Source organism: Cherax quadricarinatus, chromosome 96 (genome assembly GCF_038502225.1).
Source record: "Cherax quadricarinatus isolate ZL_2023a chromosome 96, ASM3850222v1, whole genome shotgun sequence".
Lineage (NCBI taxonomy): Eukaryota > Metazoa > Arthropoda > Malacostraca > Decapoda > Parastacidae > Cherax > Cherax quadricarinatus.
Window position 1 is genome coordinate 6479707 of NC_091387.1, and position 22256 is coordinate 6501962.

Consider the following 22256-nt stretch of genomic DNA (forward strand, 5'->3'; position numbering starts at 1 on the left):
CACAGCTATTGCAAGCCGTGCTGGTGACTATTACAATGACAATGTTGTGAACCACTTTAGACAAATCATAAAAAAAACAAGAGGTACAGAGCTCTATGGACAGATATGTTGTGCGACAGAGGTCCAGTGACTCTCAAGCTGGTCCTAGTGGCATTAAAAAAAGAAGGGAAATAACCCCGGAAAAGGACTCGCTACCTCAAGTCCTAATGGAAGGGGATTCCCCTTTTAAACAATAACTTCCACACTCTCCCCTCCTCCCGTCCCATCAATCATCACCAGATCTTCAATAAAGGTAAGTGTCATGTATTCTATTCTTAGCAGAGTATTAACTGTGTATGTCTTCTTCAGTTTGTGTGTATTAAAATTAATATCTCATGTGGTAAAATTTTTTTTTTCATACTTTTGGGTGTCTTGCACGAATTATTTCTTATGGGGAAAATTCACTCACCTTACAATAATTTCGGCATACGATGAGCTCTCAGGAACAGATTAATATTATAAGGCAGGGGTCCACTGTACTTCTCATTTCCAGGACTCAAGTCCGGCTATATAAAATAACCGGTTTCCCTGAATCCCTTCACTAAATATTACCCTGCTCACACTCCAACAGCTCGTCACGTCCCAAATACCATTCTTCTCCATTCACTCCTATCTAACACCCTCACACACTCTTGCTGGAAGTCCAAGCCCCTCGCCCACAAAACCTCCAACCCTTTCGAGGACGACCCCTACCCCGCCTTCCTTCCCCTATGTACGTTAAATACATGTATATATAATAGAGGAGCTTTATGAGAGAGCTAGCTTTATATAATAGACTTTTTGCTTACTTTAAATGTTATAAAGTGCCCAAGGATCAATTAGGGGATAATCAACCTAGATGCTGATACAAAGTATATTAAATCCTTAATATAAATACAGTGGACCCCCGACTCACGATCAGCTCCCAACGCGAACGATTATGTAAGTGTATTTTTGTAAGTGCTTTTGTAAGTGTATTTTTGGGGGTCTGAAATGGACTAATCTAATTTACAATATTCCTTATGGGAGCAAATTCGTTCGGTAACGGCACCCAAACAGACTTCTGGAATGAATTAATATCGTAAGTCGGGGGTCCACTGTATTGTATTATAGTATTTCTCAGAGTATATATGTTGAGAAAGATACTTTTCTTGGTGTATATACAATGTATATACACAGATACACTGTTGTGTAAAATAACTGCAGTGAAAAAAACAGTGAAATTCCTGGTGCTTTTGTGAGAAATTACGAAATTATTTGGAATTTCGATATTTTCCCACTGCGGTTACTTTGAATTTAACATGTTTACAGTGATCCTATTGAATATACACAGTTCTTAGTGTATATACAGAGATATACACCTCCCAGTGTATATACAGATATATACATCTCCCAGTGTATATCCACACAGTACACACCACCCAGTGTGCACGGAGATATAAATCTCAGTATATACACAGATATACACCTCTCAGTGTATATATAATAGGCATAAAGAGAGCAATGGTGTGTAAAAATAATACAGTATTTATCTATGCACATATTGCACAGTATTAAAGAATTAACAACAATACTCGTATTACACGAGAATTTTAGCTTTATCAAAGTATTGTTACTAATAAATTGGGTATTAAAATGCATTCCATATCCATGCTGTGGGCAATAGTCCCCACATACCCATGCTGTGGGCAGTAGTAGCTACCACATACCCATACTGTGGGCAGTAGTAGCTACCACATACCCATGATGTGGGCAGTAGTAGCTACCACATACCCATACTGTGGGCAGTAGTAGCTACCACATACCCATGCTGTGGGCAGTAGTAGCTACCACATACCCATACTGTGGGCAGTAGTAGCTACCACATACCCATACTGTGGGCACACCCACACTGCCGGAAATAGTCAAAATTACATAGTTGCATGACAAGCTCAGGAACTAGATTCCAACATTGTTAGCTAAGCAAGATACAGTAAAAGTACAATACCAACTACTACTGTATTTACAAGACTACTGTATTCTGATACAGTAATAAGAAGCACACAATTTTAGTTAAAATAAATTCAGTTATTGAAATGGTCAATTATATCAGGATGCACTAAACCTGTTGGGGTTATGTGGTGCTTGGGAGGTTTCCAGGTTTGATCCAAGGGTACTCTTGACCAGCTGGTACTCTCGACCAGCTGGTACTCCCGACCAGCTGGCACTCTCGACCAGCTGGTACTCTCGACCAGCTGGCACTCTCGACCAGCTGGCACTCTCGACCAGCTGGCACTCTCGACCAGCTGGTACTCTCAGGTGCAACACAACATATCAGACAATTGAAAATTCATGAAATGCGTCTGGCTTAACTTTGTATATTCGTCTCTGATGTGGCACACTAACCTTGTCCTGCCCTATACCCTGCCCTTCCCTATCCCCTGTCCTTCCCTCCCCTGCCCTACCCTATACCCTGTCCTGCCCTACCCTATACCCTGTCCTGCCCTACCCTACCAACAGAAACTGTACTAGTACACAACAACCATCTCGAGTCAATCCTCGTATCCCACTAGTGTGAAATGGAAGCTAGTTAAATGTTTTACACTCTGACAGGCTGCTTATCTCAAAAAAAATTTAGTGTATATTTTTAATACAGTACTGCTATTAAACTGCTGTAATAAACTGTAGCTTAAGGATGCTACAGTATATAGGGTTATTTGAACTGTTAAAAGATTAACCCTTAAACTGTACAAACGTAGATATACGTTGACATGCGGCAGGCTCCGAACGTAGATCTACGTCTTTTTTTACATGCTTTCAAATGGGGAAAATCAAGGTCGGAGTGCTACGCACGTGAACGTAGATCTACAGTTGGACAGTTTAAGGGTTAAAGATTTTATTACTTTGCAAAGGTTACAATGTATAATTACAATTTTGATTTGTTAAGTACAAAAAAAGTCACTATCATGCCGGGGTATTTTGGGCAGATTAATTTTAGTGATATTATTATATACGTACTTCTGGTAAGTGAAATTCAATGAATGAGGTGAATGTGTTAAAGCTCTTAATATGACTGCCTTTCATTCGTAAATCTCACAGTTCTTAATATGACTGCCTTTCAGTTGTAAATCTCACAGTTCTTAATATGACTGCCTTTCAGTTGTAAATCTCACAGTTCTTAATATGACTGCCTTTCAGTTGTAAATCTCACAGTTCTTAATATGACTGCCTTTCAGTTGTAAATCTCACAGTTCTTAATATGACTGCCTTTCAGTTGTAAATCTCACAGTTCTTAATATGACTGCCTTTCAGTTGTAAATCTCACAGCTCTTAATATGACTGCCTTCTATTCGTAAATCTCACAGCTCTTAAAACGACTGCCTCATGTTGGACCCGTTGTTGTTCACAATTTACATAAATGACATAGATGAGGAAATAAATAGCGACATAAGCAAATTTGCTGATGACACCAAAATAGGCCGTCCAATTCATTCTAATGAGGACACTAGAGCACTCCAGGAAGATTTGAATAGACTGATGCAATGGTCAGAGAAGTGGCAGATGCAGTTTAATATAGACAAATGCAAAGTTCTAAATGTTGGACAGGAAAATAGCCATGCGACATATATACTAAATAATGTAGATCTTAACCCTTTGACTGTCGCAAGCCCTTTCTGAAACTGTCATTCTATGTCGCAAAAGTTTTGGAAAAAAAAAATTATTTTTTTCTTATGAAATGATAGAGAATCTTTTCCCGATGGTAATGACACCAAAAGTATGAAATTTGGTCGAAAACTCACGGAATTACACTCCCGTGAAGTTAGCGGTCCCGGCAACATATACACATCGGCAATTTTGCCAACTTTGAGCCCTGTTTTTGGCCAATTCCACTGTTCCAGTTGACCAAACTCATAGCGATTTCTTTAGAACTCCATTTGTTTCTATCAGTTGAGTACAAGAAACCGCCCATTTACCGATTTGAACTACCCAATAAAGTGGTCAGAAATTGGCAATTTGACCAATTTCATGCAAATTAAAAAAGATGCCAATTTCAAAATAGGGTCCAGAATAAACAATGTAGACATTCTTGGTACTAAAATAACATATCCTCTGTTCATTAGTAACATCTCTAGGCCCCTCTTATATTACTATTGCTTTCTATTTTGATTTTTTATTCATACAAACAAATACAAAATTTACTGTTATGCAGACTACTGCATTATTGCAAAAATGGTATAAATAATATCAGTGCACTAGTGAAATTATAATAGACTCCCCAGTTGACGTGTATTGGACGTGTGGTGTAATTTGCTTACTCCTGAACATTTGTAAAAATCAAACACTTCCGCTACTTTGAGCTCAATTTCAAGGTCGTTTTCATCGTCAAAGTAATAAAAATCATCTCTATTTCTGTAATATGTTTTCCATTTTATCACCTGAGACCATGAAAACGAGAATACAACGATAAATACTATACAAAAACACCCCTCAAAATCGGTGTTTTAATCCCCAAAAAACGGTCAGTTTTTTTTTTCATTATGTACTGCATGCTGCAGGATTCTTTTTGTGGTGCACACTGACCACACAGACCCATTCTCTCACATGTGAGCCTACCAGCTTTCTCCTGCTTGATTTGAAGCCGCTAGAATTTACACGTATAAATATGTCAGAAACAGTGGCGCGTAAGACGTATATATACGACGTAAACAATCAAAGGGTTAATACTACTGATTGTGAAAAGGATTTAGGAGTTGTGGTTAGCAGTAATCTAAAACCAAGACAACTGTGCATTAGTGTTCGCAATAAAGCTAACATAATTCTTGACTTCATATCCAGAAGTACTACAGTGGACCCCCGGTTTGTGATGCCATCTGTATCCGATAAATCCAGTATTCGATACTTTGTAATGCAAAAATTTTGCCTCGATTCATGTTAAAAAACCCGGTATACGCGATTCGTCTGAGACGTGTCCACGTGGCGCCTGAACTGCCCCGTGTGTGCCAGCGTTTACAAGCCAGCCAGTGTGCTCGCATCTAAGGATACATTCGGTACATTCCATTTTATCACAGTGTTTTTGGTGCTTGTTTCTGCAAAATAAGTCACCATGGGCCCCAAGCTTCTAGTGCCAACCCTTCAAGAAAAAGGGTGCTAATGACTATTGAAATGAAGAAAGAGATAATTGCAAAGTACGAAAGTGGAGTGCGTTTGTCGGAGCTGGCCAGGTTGTATACAAAACCCCAATCAACCATCTCTACTATAGTGACCAGGAAAACGGCAATCAAGGAAGCTGTTGTTGCAAAAGGTGCACTTGTGATTACGAAACAGCGACCGCAAGTGTTATAAGATGTTGAGAGACTGTTATTGGTGTGGATAAATGAAAAACAGATAGCAGGAGATAGCATCTCTTAAGCGATCATTTGTGAAAAGGCTAGGCAGTTGCATGACGATTTGGTAAAGAAACTGCCTGCAACTAGTGGTGATGTGAGTGAATTTAAGGCCAGCAAAGGTTGGTTTAAAAGATTTAAGAATCGTAGTGGCATACATAGTGTGATTAGGCATGGTGAGGCTGCCAGTTCGGACCACAAAGCAGCTGAAAAATATGTGAAGGAATTCAAGGAGTACATAGACAGTGAAGACTTGAAACCTGAACAAGTGTTTAATTGTGACGAAACAGGCCTGTATTGGAAGAAATTGCCAAGCAGGACCTACATTACTCAGGAGGAAAAGGCACTCCCAGGACATAAGCCTATGAAAGACAGGCTTACTTTCTGATGTGTGCCAATGCTAGTGGTGATTGCAAAGTGAAGCCTTTATTGGTGTATCACTCAGAAACTCTCAGAGCATTGAGGCAAAAGAATATCCTCAAGGCTAATTTGTGTGTGCTGTGGAGGGCAAACAGTAAGGCATGGGTCACTAGGGACTTTTTCTATGACTGGTTACACCATGCATTTGCCCCCACTGTGAAAAATTACCTAATTGAAAAGAAATTAGACCTTAAGTGCCTCCTGGTATTAGATAATGCCCCTGGTCATCCTACAGACTTGGCAGAGCGACTTTCTGGGGACATGAGCTTCATTAAGGTCATGTTTTTGCCTCTTAATACCACTCCTCTCCTGCAGCCCATGGACCAGCAGGTCATTTCCAACTTCAAGAAACTGTACACAAAAGCTCTGTTTGAAAGGTGCTTTGAAGTGACCACAGACACTCTATTGACTCTAAAAGAGTTTTGGAAGGATCACTTTAATATCCTCAATTGTGTAAACCTTATAGGTAAGGCTTGGGAGGGAGTGACTAAGAGGACCTCGAACTCTGCTTGGAAAAAACTGTGGCCAGAATGTGTAGACAAAAGGGATTTTGAAGGGTTTGAGGCTAACCCTGGGAATCCTATGCCAGTTGAGGAATCCACTGTGGCATTGGGGAAGTCCTTGGGGTTGGAGGTTAGTGGGGATGATGTGGAAGAGTTGGTGGAGGAGGACAATGAAGAACTAACCACTGATGAGCTGCTAGATCATCTTCATCAGCATGAGGCCACACCTGAGGAAACTGCTTCGGAGGAGGGGAGAGAGAAATTGAAGAAGTTGCCTACTTCAAAGATTAGGGAAATGTGTGGAATGCGGCTTAAAGTGCAAACCTTTTTTGATAAAAATCACCCTGACACAGCAACCTGTACAATGACAATGTTGTGAACCACTTTAGGAAAGTCATACAGGAACGAGAAGTACAGGCCTCTTTGGACAGATATGTTGTGTGACAGAAGTCCAGTGGCTCTCAAGCTGGTTCTAGTGGCATTAAAAGAAGAAGGGAAGTAACCCCAGAAAAGGACTTGCTACCTCAAGTCCTAATGGAAGGGGATTCCCCTTCTAAACATTAACAACTTCGACACTCTCCCCTCCTCCCATCCCATCAATCATCACCAGATCTTCATTAAAGGTAAGTGTCATGTATTCTACTGTTAGTAGAGTACTACAAACTGTGCATGTCTTCTTCAGTTTGTGTGCATTAAACTTAATATTTCATGTGGTAAATTTTTTTTTTTCATACTTTTGGGTGTCTTGCACGGATTAATTTGATTTCCATTATTTCTTATGGGGAAAATTGATTCGCTTTTCGATAATTTTGGTTCACGAAGTGCTCTCAGCAATGGATTAATATCGCAAACCGGGGGTCCACTGTATAAATAATAGAAGTCCTCAAGTTGTTCTTCAACTCTATACATCCTTGGTTAGGCCTCATTTAGACTATGCTGCACAGTTCTGGTCACCGTATTACAGAATGGATATAAATGCTCTGGAAAACATACAGAGGAGGATGACAAAGATGATCCCATGTATCAGAAATCTTCCCTATGAAGAGGGACTGAGGTCCCTGAATCTGCACTCTCTCGAAAGGCGTAGAATTAGGGGGATATGATCGAGGTGTATAAATGGAAAACAGGAATAAATAAAGGGGATGTAAATAGCGTGCTGAAAATTTCCAGCCAAGACAGGACTCGCAGCAATTGTTTCAAGTTGGAAAAATTCAGATTCAGGAAGGATATAGGAAAGCACTGGTTTGGTAATAGAGTTGTGGATGAGTGGAACAAACTTCCGAGTACAGTTATTGAGGCTAAAACGTTGTGTAGTTTTAAAAATAGGTTAGATAAATACATGAGTGGGTGTGGGTGGGTGTGAGTTGGACCTGACTAGCTTGTGCTGCTGGGTCTGGTGCTGTGCTCCTTCCTTGAGTGGAGGTGACCAGGCTGGGTGGGTCATTGGGCTAATCCGGGGGGATGGCATGGACTTGCTCCACATGGGTCAGTAGGCCTGTTACAGTGTTCCTTCTTTCTTATGTTTGTAAATCTCACAGCTCTTAATACGACTGCCTCATGTTTGCAATACACAACTACACAAGTCTCTCAATATAACTGCCGTCTGTTTGCAATACACATTAATATCTCTCTCATGAAGCTCTTCTATACACAGGTGGTCCTTGACTTAACAATGATTTGACTTACGATATTTCAACTTCATGTTGGTGCGAAAGCAATTACTCTGGAGGTGAAACTTAACCCTTTCAGGGTCCAGAGGCCAAATTTCAAAGTGGGCATCAGTATCCAAGAATTTTTAAAAAATAATTTTGTTATTTTTTCTTATGAAATGGTAGAGAATCTTTTTCTGAAGGTAATAAAGCAAAAAGTGCGAAATTTGATGGAAAACTGATGAAATTATGTTCTCGCGAATTTTGATGTGTCAGCGATATTTACACATAGGCGATTTTGCCAACTTTGACTCCCATTTTAGGCCAATTACATTATTCCAGTCGACCAAATTCTTAGCTATTTCACTAGTATTACTTCTATTCTATTGATTGAGCACAAGAATTTGCCAAGTCAACTGTTTCAACAACAAAATAAAGTGATCGGAAATTGGTAATTTGGCCAATTTAATGCAAAATTCAAAATATTCTGATTTCAAAATAGGGTCCAGAATAAACAATGCAGACATTCCTGGCACTAAACTAACATTTCCTCTGTTCATTAGTTACATTTTGAGGCTTTACAAATGAATTCCATTTTGATTTTTTATTCACATAATGAATTTTTATTCAAACCAAAAAATAGAAGATTTACTCTTATGCAATATTGTAATAATTGTATAAATAATATCAGCACATTTATGAATGTATATTAGACCCACCAGCTGGCGTGTATTAGACGTGTGAGGTCGTTTGTTTACTCTTGAACATCGGCAAAAATTTAACATTTCCGCTACTTTGAGCTCAGTTTCAAGCCATTTCCAGTACTAAAACCAATCAAAATCATCTCTATTTCTGTAATATATCTTCCATTCTATCAAATGACACCAAGAAATCGCAAATACAACTATAAAAATCACACGAAAAAACACTGTAAAGTCGCCATTTTAATCGAAAATTATGGTCTCAGTTTTTTCTCTCTCATTATGCACTATGTGCTGCAGGATTTGTTTTATGTGGTGCACACATACCAAATACAGTAGATGTATTCTCTCATATCAAGGCCAAAATTTACCGCTCACAGCTTATCACAGTGAGCTGAGCTCATGACATAGATCTACAGTTTGGACCCTCAACATAAAGCCGTAGATCTACGGCACGGACCCTCAAGGGGTTAAGGTAATTACCCAGCAGTTAACCACTCTTATCTTGTCTAGACCTAAGTATTTATTATGTACTAGGATTAGTCTGCCTGAAATGCCCCGGCATGATAGTGGATTTCTTTGTACTTAACAAACCAAAATTTTAATTACATATTGTAACCTTTGCAGAGAGATAAAATCTTTATCTCTGACCTTTAGCATGAACGTGGCAAGACCCTAACTTGAATTCATTTATTTAATTTTTAATACTAGTATTTAGTTATAGCAATTATCTATTTACTCATTCAGCGACAGTGGTTATTTATTTGCTTATTTATTTAGCTCATTTATTTGTTCGTATTCGACTTACAACGGTTTCGTTGGAGCGTAACCCCATAGTAAGTCAAGGACCACCTGCATTGTATTCTTTTGTTAATGTGAGTGGAATTAGTGCAGCCATGAAGAGGGAATACTTTAAAGTCATTTCCATACACTAAATCAATTTTGGATGGATTCTTTCGATCAATTTCCAAAAATAAAAAAAATCACACATTGTAGAGGAGCTTCAAAAGAGTTTGGTATACTTCACTTTGCTGACATAGAAATTTAGTGCAATACAGCCTATCGCCACTTAACAATGGAGTTTCGTTCCTAAGACCTCGTCGGTAAACGAATTCGACGTTAAGTGAGGAGCATACTACAGTGGACCCTCGCCTAACGAAAGCATCGCGTAACGTTAAATTCGCCTAACAATACATTTTAACACTAACATTTTGCCTAGGCTAACGCTAAAAAACTAGCCTAACGAAATTCGTTCTCGGGTACCAATTAATATCGTTAGGTGAAGGTCCACTGTATAATGGTAGTGGGTTTGTGTCAATCATCTTTGATATTGCTTTAATGTCACCTTTGCACCATTTATAACATTTCTGGTATATTTTTAAATGTTTATACAGTAGTGTACTGTATATTGTAATGAACAGAATAGAGGAAATCAGCTCTAATATACAATATATAGGTATAAATACTAGTCAGAGAGCCCATCGTAAGTCCAAGTCGTCAGTAAACGAGTACATCGCTAGGTGAGGAGAGGCTGTATAAACAATGGAGCTAAACTCTAGCATCTGCACTAAATGACCTCCATGTTCATTTTTTTTTTTTAAATAGAAACCACAGACAATATGAAACTACTACAAAGCCTATAACAGCAATTTAGTCTATCATAATATATAACAAAAATTCCTACTCCATTACCATACTAAATATGCATATCTTGACTGTATGAAAGCATAAAACATACTGAAGACATTTCAAATGGGAAAATGCAATGCCCTGTATAGAGCAAAACATCCCATTCAAGCTTGTTCTGCTGTGTGATTTGTCACTCTGTTAATACAGTGGACCCCCGGTTAACGATATTTTTTCACTCCAGAAGTATGTTCAGGTGCCAGTACTGACCGAATTTGTTCCCATAAGGAATATTGTGAAGTAGATTAGTCCATTTCAGACCCCCAAACATACACATACAAACGCACTTACATAAATACACTTACATAATTGGTCACATTCGGAGGTAATCGTTATGCGGGGGTCCACTGTATATGGATCTGACCTGCCTAATACTGGTATTACTACCTGTCTAATACTGGTACAGGTCGGCCATCACTAATCCGCCAATCAGTTATTCAGTTCCATCAGTGATCCGGCACTAATTTTGGCTAGCATAATTTCAAATTTCATCATTATACAGTGGACCCCCGCATAACGATCACCTCCGAATGCGACCAATTATGTAAGTGTATTTATGTAAGTGCGTTTGTACGTGTATGTTTGAGGGTCTGAAATGGACTAATCTACTTCACAATATTCCTTATGGGAACAAATTCGGTCAGTACTGGCACCTGAACATACTTTTTTATTTTTTTTTTTTTTTTTTTTATTATCACACCGGCCGATTCCCACCAAGGCAGGGTGGCCCGAAAAAGAAAAACTTTCACCATCATTCACTCCATCACTGTCTTGCCAGAAGGGTGCTTTACACTACAGTTTTTAAACTGCAACATTAACACCCCTCCTTCAGAGTGCAGGCACTGTACTTCCCATCTCCAGGACTCAAGTCCGGCCTGCCGGTTTCCCTGAATCCCTTCATAAATGTTACTTTGCTCACACTCCAACAGCACGTCAAGTATTAAAAACCATTTGTCTCCATTCACTCCTATCAAACACGCTCACGCATGCCTGCTGGAAGTCCAAGCCCCTCGCACACAAAACCTCCTTTACCCCCTCCCTCCAACCCTTCCTAGGCCGACCCCTACCCCGCCTTCCTTCCACTACAGACTGATACACTCTTGAAGTCATTCTGTTTCGCTCCATTCTCTCTACATGTCCGAACCACCTCAACAACCCTTCCTCAGCCCTCTGGACAACAGTTTTGGTAATCCCGCACCTCCTCCTAACTTCCAAACTACGAATTCTCTGCATTATATTCACACCACACATTGCCCTCAGACATGACATCTCCACTGCCTCCAGCCTTCTCCTCGCTGCAACATTCATCACCCACGCTTCACACCCATATAAGAGCGTTGGTAAAACTATACTCTCATACATTCCCCTCTTTGCCTCCAAGGACAAAGTTCTTTGTTTCCACAGACTCCTAAGTGCACCACTCACTCTTTTTCCCTCATCAATTCTATGATTCACCTCATCTTTCATAGACCCATCCGCTGACACGTCCACTCCCAAATATCTGAATACGTTCACCTCCTCCATACTCTCTCCCTCCAATCTGATATTCAATCTTTCATCACCTAATCTTTTTGTTATCCTCATAACCTTACTCTTTCCTGTATTCACCTTTAATTTTCTTCTTTTGCACACCCTACCAAATTCATCCACCAATCTCTGCAACTTCTCTTCAGAATCTCCCAAGAGCACAGTGTCATCAGCAAAGAGCAGCTGTGACAACTCCCACTTTGTGTGTGATTCTTTATCTTTTAACTCCACGCCTCTTGCCAAAACCCTCGCATTTACTTCTCTTACATCCCCATCTATAAATATATTAAACAACCACGGTGACATCACACATCCTTGTCTAAGGCCTACTTTTACTGGGAAAAAATTTCCCTCTTTCCTACATACTCTAACTTGAGCCTCACTATCCTCGTAAAAACTCTTCACTGCTTTCAGTAACCTACCTCCTACACCATACACTTGCAACATCTGCCACATTGCCCCCCTATCCACCCTGTCATACGCCTTTTCCAAATCCATAAATGCCACAAAGACCTCTTTAGCCTTATCTAAATACTGTTCACTTATATGTTTCACTGTAAACACCTGGTCCACACACCCCCTACCTTTCCTAAAGCCTCCTTGTTCATCCGCTATCCTATTCTCCGTCTTACTCTTAATTCTTTCAATTATAACTCTACCATACACTTTACCAGGTACACTCAACAGACTTATCCCCCTATAATTTTTGCACTCTCTTTTATCCCCTTTGCCTTTATACAAAGGAACTATGCATGCTCTCTGCCAATCCCTAGGTACCTTACCCTCTTCCATACATTTATTAAATAATTGCACCAACCACTCCAAAACTATATCCCCACCTGCTTTTAACATTTCTATCTTTATCCCATCAATCCCGGCTGCCTTACCCCCTTTCATTTTACCTACTGCCTCACGAACTTCCCCCACACTCACAACTGGCTCTTCCTCACTCCTACAAGATGTTATTCCTCCTTGCCCTATACACGAAATCACAGCTTCCCTATCTTCATCAACATTTAACAATTCCTCAAAATATTCCTTCCATCTTCCCAATACCTCTAACTCTCCATTTAATAACTCTCCTCTCCTATTTTTAACTGACAAATCCATTTGTTCTCTAGGCTTTCTTAACTTGTTAATCTCACTCCAAAACTTTTTCTTATTTTCAACAAAATTTGTTGATAACATCTCACCCACTCTCTCATTTGCTCTCTTTTTACATTGCTTCACCACTCTCTTAACTTCTCTCTTTTTCTCCATATACTCTTCCCTCCTTGCATCACTTCTACTTTGTAAAAACTTCTCATATGCTAACTTTTTCTCCCTTACTACTCTCTTTACATCATCATTCCACCAATCGCTCCTCTTCCCTCCTGCACCCACTTTCCTGTAACCACAAACTTCTGCTGAACACTCTAACACTACATTTTTAAACCTATCCCATACCTCTTCGACCCCATTGCCTATGCTCTCATTAGCCCATCTATCCTCCAATAGCTGTTTATATCTTACCCTAACTGCCTCCTCTTTTAGTTTATAAACCTTCACCTCTCTCTTCCCTGATGCTTCTATTCTCCTTGTATCCCATCTACCTTTTACTCTCAGTATAGCTACAACTAGAAAGTGATCTGATATATCTGTGGCCCCTCTATAAACATGTACATCCTGAAGTCTACTCAACAGTCTTTTATCTACCAATACATAATCCAACAAACTACTGTCATTTCGCCCTACATCATATCGTGTATACTTATTTATCCTCTTTTTCTTAAAATATGTATTACCTATAACTAAACCCCTTTCTATACAAAGTTCAATCAAAGGGCTCCCATTATCATTTACACCTGGCACCCCAAACTTACCTACCACACCCTCTCTAAAAGTTTCTCCTACTTTAGCATTCAAGTCCCCTACCACAATTACTCTCTCACTTGGTTCAAAGGCTCCTATACATTCACTTAACATCTCCCAAAATCTCTCTCTCTCCTCTGCATTCCTCTCTTCTCCAGGTGCATACACGCTTATTATGACCCACTTCTCGCATCCAACCTTTACTTTAATCCACATAATTCTTGAATTTACACATTCATATTCTCTTTTCTCCTTCCATAACTGATCATTTAACATTACTGCTACCCCTTCCTTTGCTCTAACTCTCTCAGATACTCCAGATTTAATTCCATTTATTTCCCCCCACTGAAACTCTCCTACCCCCTTCAGCTTTGTTTCGCTTAGGGCCAGGACATCCAACTTCTTTTCATTCATAACATCAGCAATCATCTGTTTCTTGTCATCCGCACTACATCCACGCACATTTAAGCAACCCAGTTTTATAAAGTTTTTCTTCTTCTCTTTTTTAGTAATTGTATACAGGAGAAGGGGTTACTAGCCCATTGCTCCCGGCATTTTAGTCGCCTCATACGACACGCATGGCTTACGGAGGAAAGATTCTTTTCCACTTCCCCATGGACAATAGAAGAAATAAAAAAGAACAAGAGCTATTTAGAAAAAAGAGAAAAACCTAGATGTATGTATATATATATATGCATGTGCGTGTCTGTGAAGTGTGACCAAAGTGTAAGTAGGAGTAGCAAGATATCCCTGTTATCTTAGCGTGTTTATGAGACAGAAAAAGAAACCAGCAATCCTACCATCATGCAAAACAGTTACAGGTTTTTGTTTCACAGTCATCTGGCAGGACGGTAGTACTTCCCTGGGTGGTTGCTGTCTACCAACCTACTACCTACATACTTCTGGAGTGAAAAAATATCGTTAACCGGGGGTCCACTGTACTGACTCAAATTTCATCATTATACTGACTCAGAAATTGTGCATATGGTTGTAAATCCACAGCAACAAGCCAGTGGAGGAGAAAGCAGTGATGAAAATGAGGAAGATGTAGCAGAAAGTCTCTCAATTGTTAGGTTAATTAAGTGCATTCTAACCTAACCACTCTGTAATCTGGCAAACTTACTAATCCGGCACACTACAGGTCCCAAGGATGCCGGATTAGTGATGGCCGACCTGTATTACTGTCTAATACTGGTATTACTGCCTGTCTAATACTGGTATTACTGCCTGTCTAGTACTGGCATTACTGCCTGTCTAATACTGGTATTACTGCCTGTCTAGTACTGGTATTACTGCCTGTCTAATACTGGTATTACTGCCTGTCTAATACTGGTATTACTGCCTGTCTAGTACTGGCATTACTGCCTGTCTAATATTGGTATTACTGCCTGTCTAATATTGGTATTACTGCCTGTCTAGTACTGGCATTACTGCCTGTCTAATACTGGTATTACTGCCTGTCTAGTACTGGTATTACTGCCTGTCTAATACTGGTATTACTGCCTGTCTAATACTGGTATTACTATGCACCTACTGCTACTACTACCCGCCAACACTAGTATTACTACTACTACTGAAACAATATATGCACGGGGCAATTTAACATCCAGAATAATTTCACGTTCATTACTTGTTACAAAAACAATCAGCTCTCTTACAAAACCTTCTCTATACAGACTTTTTTTGTAAATGAGACAAAATTTTCATCCAAAAAATGACAATCATTTCAAGTGATATTCAATTTTGAATATACTTTTTCAATCGTATATACAGTAGACTCTCGCATCAAAAAATGATAATATGAAGAGCAATTCTTTATAGATGCAACTGAAAAAGTATATAGAAAGTATATAAAAAGAAAGTATATAAAAAGTATATAGAAAAGTGAACAGCATGAGGAAAAGTATTTATCGAACGTATAGTTCCATTTTGGAGGCAAATTTTTAAGCCAGTTTACAAAAGAAATCACACTATAGAAGGGCATTAAAAGAGCTTATTATACAAAAAAGTGTACTATGTGGAGGAGCTTTATAAGAAAGCTTAGCGAGCTTAGTTCCCAGTACAGTAAATCCTACACTTACAAAAACATTGGGGACCTGCTAAATTGCATATGATATTCATAATACAAGAAGTCTTCAACTTACCAACATGTTGAGGACCTTCTGCACTGTGTATAATAATATAGTATAATAATGATACTATACATAATAACGATATAATAATTTTTTTTTTTATTATCACACCGGCCGATTCCCACCAAGGCAGGGTGGCCCGAAAAAGAAAAACTTTCACCATCATTCACTCCATCACTGTCTTGCCAGAAGGGTGCTTTACACTACAGTTTTTAAACTGCAACATTAACACCCCTCCTTCAGAGTGCAGGCACTGTACTTCCCATCTCCAGGACTCAAGTCCGGCCTGCCGGTTTCCCTGAATCCCTTCATAAATGTTACTTTGCTCACACTCCAACAGCACGTCAAGTATTAAAAACCATTTGTCTCCATTCACTCCTATCAAACACGCTCAAGCATGCCTGCTGGAAGTCCAAGCCCCTCGCACACAAAACCTCCTTTACCCCCTCCCTCCAACCCTTCCTAGGCCGACCCCTACCCCGCCTTCCTTCCACTACAGACTGATACACTCTTGAAGTCATTCTGTTTCGCTCCATTCTCTCTACATGTCCGAACCACCTCAACAACCCTTCCTCAGCCCTCTGGACAACAGTTTTGGTAATCCCGCACCTCCTCCTAACTTCCAAACTACGAATTCTCTGCATTATATTCACACCACACATTGCCCTCAGACATGACATCTCCACTGCCTCCAGCCTTCTCCTCGCTGCAACATTCATCACCCACGCTTCACACCCATATAAGAGCGTTGGTAAAACTATACTCTCATACATTCCCCTCTTTGCCTCCAAGGACAAAGTTCTTTGTCTCCACAGACTCCTAAGTGCACCACTCACTCTTTTTCCCTCATCAATTCTATGATTCACCTCATCTTTCATAGACCCCATTATTATACCCATGTATAATAATATTATACATAATACGGAAGATTCTCAAAGTATTTGTAAATCCAGGACTTACACACAAGCAAGAGAGGAGCTTACAACGATGTTTCGGTCTGACTTGGATCATTTACAAAGTCACACTGTGACTTCGTAAATGGTCCAAGTTGGACCGAAACATCGTCGTAAGTTCCTCTCTCCTATGTGCGGGATATCTGTGTACTGTTCCAGTCACGGTATTGTGCTTTTTATTTAATCCAGGACTTACTGTACAATAATTTTCACTGCTAAAACAAAACAGGCAATACGCACACTTGTGCACCGTTCGGGCAGACATCTCACCAAGTAACATATCATGCTGCTCTATACTAGTGACCACAACACATGTCTTCTCTACCAGAACTTGACAGCTGCTGTCAACACCTGCAACACTTCATGCTGAAACTCCCAGCAAGTTAGTTAGCAACACTTTAGTTTACCATAAGATATATATACACCAGTGCAATAAACAGTTCGCTAAGAGGGTAAATGATTGCATGTAACTTAAAGGAAATTGAGTCAAATATATTCATGTAAGATAAGATAAGATTTCGTTCGGATTTTTAACCCCGGAGGGTTAGCCACCCAGGATAACCCAAGAAAGTCAGTGCGTCATCGAGGACTGTCTAACTTATTTCCATTGGGGTCCTTAATCTTGTCCCCCAGGATGCGACCCACACCAGTCGACTAACACCCAGGTACCTATTTGCTGCTAGGTGAACAGGACAACAGGTGTAAGGAAACGTGTCGAAATGTTTCCACCCGCTGGGAATCGAACCCGGGCCCTCCATGTGTGAAGCGGGAGCTTTAGCCACCGGGCCACCGGGCCACCGGGTCACCAGGCCACCGGGCCACCAGGCCACCAGGCCACCGGGCCACCACCATGACTAACAATATTACAGCACTTTGATCTTTGATCAGTTCAAAACAGATTCTTGAAAAATATTTTTTACAAGCAAAAATGTGGTGATCCGGCCTTAGCATTTCTCTGGATCCAATGTTTTATTAGTGAACATTTAAGATATAATTTGTTGCAATTTTTAACCCAGGAGATGGTCGGCCAGCCTGGATAACCCAGGGTAGGGAGAGTTAGCCACCCTGGATAACCCAGGGTAGGGAGTGTTAGCCACCCAAGATAACCCAGGGTAGGGAGTGTTAGCCACCCAAGATAACCCAGGGTGTAGGGAGTGTTAGCCACCCAGGATAACCCAGAGTAGGGAGTGTTAGTCACCCAGGATAATCAGGATAGGGAGTGTAAGCCACCCAGCATAACCCAGGGTAGGGAGGGTTAGCCACCCAGGATAACCCAGGGTAGGGAGTGTTAGCCACTCAGGATAACCCAGGGTAGGGAGTGTTAGCCACCCAGGATAACCCAGGGTAGGGAGTGTTAGCCACCCAGGATAACCCAGGGTAGGGAGTGTTAGTCACCCATGATAACCCAAGAAAGTCAGTGAGTCATCAAGGACTGTCTGTCTTATTTCCATTGTGATCCCTCAATCTTGTCCCCCAGGATGCCACCCACACCAGTCCACTAACACCCAGGATGCCACCCACACCAGTCCACTAACACCCAGGATGCCACCCACACCAGTCCACTAACACCCAGGATGCCACCCACACCAGTCCACTAACATCCAGGATGCCACCCACACCAGTCCACTAACACCCAGGATGCCACACACACCAGTCCACTAACACCCAGGATGCCACCCACACCAGTCCACTAACACCCAGGATGCCACCCACACCAGTCTACTAACACCCAGGTACCTACTTACTGCCAGGTAAACAGTGAAGCAGGTGTAAGGGAACACTTCCAATGTTTCCACCCATAAAAAGGATTGAACCATCGACACTGTGCAAAGCAAGTGTGTTGCCAACTTAGCCAGGGGGACTTTCTTAGTTTGTGTTTAACAACCCAGAGGAAGGGGGTAATGGCAATTATGATGGACAGAGAAGGTATCATTTCCTTGCAATAGTGGTGAGGAAATACAGCGCCTGCACTCTAAAGGAGGGGTTGAGATGTGTTGTAATGTTTGTTCTGTAGTATGAGCATGCCTCTTGCAAGACAGTGATGGAGTGAGTGATGATGGAAGTGTTTCTTCTTTCTTGGGTCACCCTGCCTTGCTGGGAAATGGTCAATGTGTTTAAAGTGACAAAAATCCACATCTAATTGAGTTAATATTACCATGAATTTTCCAAGTCTATTATATACCTACAGGTTCTTTATATAGAGGTCATTTGTATAGAGGTCTGTTATACAGAGGTCAGTTATATAGAGATCTGTTATACAGAGGTCTGTTATACAGAGGTCTGTTATACAGAGGTCTGTTATACAGAGGTCTGTTATACAGAGGTCTGTTATACAGAGGTCTGTTATGAAGAGGTCTGTTATATAGAGGTCTGTTATACAGTGGACCCCCGGTTAACGATATTTTTTCACTCCAGAAGTATGTTCAGGTGCCAGTACTGACTGAATTTGTTCCCATAAGGAATATTGTGAAGTAGATTAGTCCATTTCAGACCCCCAAACATACATGTACAAAGGTGATCGTTATGCGGGGGTCCACTGTATATGAGTCAGTTATAGTGAGGATTTACAGGGTTTTCAAGTAATAATGGCCCAAGTAAAGGAAAATATTGAATATCTGAAATTTGCCTCTATCTACCTGTCTAGACTTAAGTACAGTGGTATCTTGAGTTACAAACTTAATCTGTTCCAGAGGGCTGTTCGAGTGTTGACACCGAACGAATTTGTTCCCATAAGGAATAATGTAAATTAGATTAGTCTATTTCAGACCCCCAAAAATACACTTACAAAAATACACTTACATAATTGTTTGAGTTGGGAGCTGTTCGAAATTCGAGGTACCACTGTATACATAATCCATGTAACTGTACAGTGTATTTGTGTATACCTGAATAAACTTACTTTTGGGACTACTTTTTCACATAGAGCTTTATCTAGTCGTAAAGCTCTGTGTAGAGTGAAATGTTCTGCCGCTTCTGCAAGTTAAACTGTGTGAAACGGATGCCTTGCACACTGAGGCTCGTGATTTGATACCCAGTACAGGTGGAAACAGTGGGCATGTTTCCTGACATCTCCTGTCACTGTTCACTTTGCGGTAAGTAGGTACCCGGGTGTTAATTACCTTACACCTGCTGTCACTGTTTACTTTGCGGTAAGTAGGTACCCAGGTGTTAATTACCTTACACCTGCTGTCTTTGTTCGCCTAGGAGTAAGTAGGTACCAGAGTGTTAGTGGACTGGTGTGGGTGGCATCCTGGGGACAAATTAACCTAAGTTACCAGAGATGCTCTACATAACCAGGAACTTTCTATACAGTGGACCCCCGGTTAACGATATTTTTTCACTCCAGAAGTATGTTCAGGTGCCAGTACTGACCGAATTTGTTCCCATAAGGAATATTGTGAAGTAGATTAGTCCATTTCAGACCCCTAAACATACACGTACAAATGCACTTACATAAATACACTTACATAATTCGTCGCATTCGGAGGTGATCGTTATGCGGGGGTCTACTGTATAGTATGTCATTGATATCAACTATGGTCTTTATAAGTTGTATCATGTACTTATAAAAGTAAACATTATTATTATTGACTTCTGCAACACTCAGTAGAATAGCAGTGGTGTATAATTATCACTGGTAAACCATACATACAAAGACTTACAGAAGAGTATTATTTCTAAAAAGATAAAACCACTTTTTTTGCTAACTTGCCACACTGACTATCAGTACAAGACACACACAGAATTAAGCTAAAAAACGCAAGCTGGTGTTTATCCGTTTTTCAAAACGATACTTGCTGTTTCTGGGTTGAGGCGCCGAACATAGTCCTGAAGAATCGACCAGAATTACCAGGGAGATTAGATCACGATTCTAACACGTGTAAATCTTATGTTAATTTAAAGAAAAAAAAAAAGTTAGGGGATTAGCAGCGGTCTAACAAAAACTTGATTCTTTTGCTGTGAAAAAAATCTTTTAAAAAAGTTAAAATACATAAATTCAGTGGACAAAGGGAGACTAATTACTGAACTACCAAAATACATACTGAGATATGCAAAGAAATCTGTATAATACATGTCTACAAATACAATAAATTACCACAGTGAAAAAATTAACAAAAAACACGTAAACAAATAATAATAATAATAATAATAATAACTTATAATAATTATTAATACATAATTTACAATAATAATTAAAAATAATAATTTATTTCATGTGTTTACACACAAATTTTCATACGAACTAATTATTATTATTATAACAACAGTAAATCATTAATTATTTGGCAGTGGTGGGTAGGCGGGAACGGTGGTTTTGAAAAATCTTTGGAAGAACCATCACATCTCGGTAGTAATTTTAGCCCATTCCTTTTCAGCATCGTAGATGCATCTCTGTTAATGTTATTCTAATCCCATCCCAATTTATACTCGTAAGAATGCAATGCATGACGGAAAAATGGCTGCACTGCTTTAACCCTTAAACTGTCTAAACGTAGAGCTACGTTCACATGCATAGTGCTCCGATCGTAGATCTACGTTGTGCTGTACATGCTTTCAACCTTGGCACGATAAGCCTGAGTTGCCCAGACATGAGAGAATGGGTCTGTGCACTCAGTGTGCGCAATATGACAAAATTCAGTGATGAAAGGAAAATGCGCTCTTCATTTTAAACAAAAAAAAATTGTTTTTTTCCCCAAAATATTCAGAGCAGTATGCACGAGAACATTGATCCACATTTGGACAGTTTAAGGGCTAAGTATCACAACTCTCTAAATCATATAACAATTGCAAACGCACTGGTCCGAGAGTTTATACAACTTGCTTGCCATGGGTTTGATTCCCTACCCATTCCTTGATTTTATTTTTTTTAAGTATCAATCTAGTCCCTGTTCACGAGACTGGTGTCTGTGTAAGGTATCCCGTGACTGGGTTGGTAGCTCGCATGCTGAGGTCCGGGGTTTGATCCCTGGTATGGGTGGAAACATTAGGACGTGTGAATGTTTGTACCACCTGTGTGAATACTTGTACCACCTGTGTGAATGTTTGTACCACCTGAGTAAAAGAATTTATCACTATATATGAAAACAATCAAAGCTCAAACACTATTATTATTATTATTATTATTATTATTGTTATTATTATTATTATTATTATTGTTATTATTATTATTATTATTATTATTACTGAAGAAACATTAAATGTGTAGGGGTTATACAGCTCCTGAAGAATGGAAGGTAATCAAGTTTGATCAAAGGAAAAGGAGAAGCAATGTCAATTCCATGGACGCAGATCACTTCACCAGCATTAACGTAGCACATTGCTTGAAGGGGATCTCTACCTACTTATCTATCACACACACACACACACACACACACACACACACACACACACACACACACACACACACACACACACACAGTTTTATGACAAGGTAACGGAAGTAAGACACGAGA

General features: G+C 39.9%; 1 protein-coding gene across 7 annotated transcripts in view; it reads right to left on the bottom strand.

Moving 5' to 3' along the window:
• LOC128701757 (tetratricopeptide repeat protein 7B-like) overlaps positions 1-22256 on the bottom strand; it is a 207695-nt gene that overhangs the window by 125042 nt on the left and 60397 nt on the right. For 3 of the 7 annotated variants that reach the window (XM_070105052.1, XM_070105049.1, XM_070105055.1), the window contains one exon: positions 17044-17154. The exons of 2 other annotated variants lie outside the window; for them this stretch is intronic. In XM_070105052.1, coding sequence (XP_069961153.1) covers positions 17044-17154 — 111 coding nt within the window. Of the gene's footprint in view, positions 1-17043; positions 17155-20601; positions 20632-22256 lie in introns of all 7 variants that reach the window. 2 more of the 7 variants (XM_070105054.1, XM_070105050.1) reach the window with 1 other exon arrangement.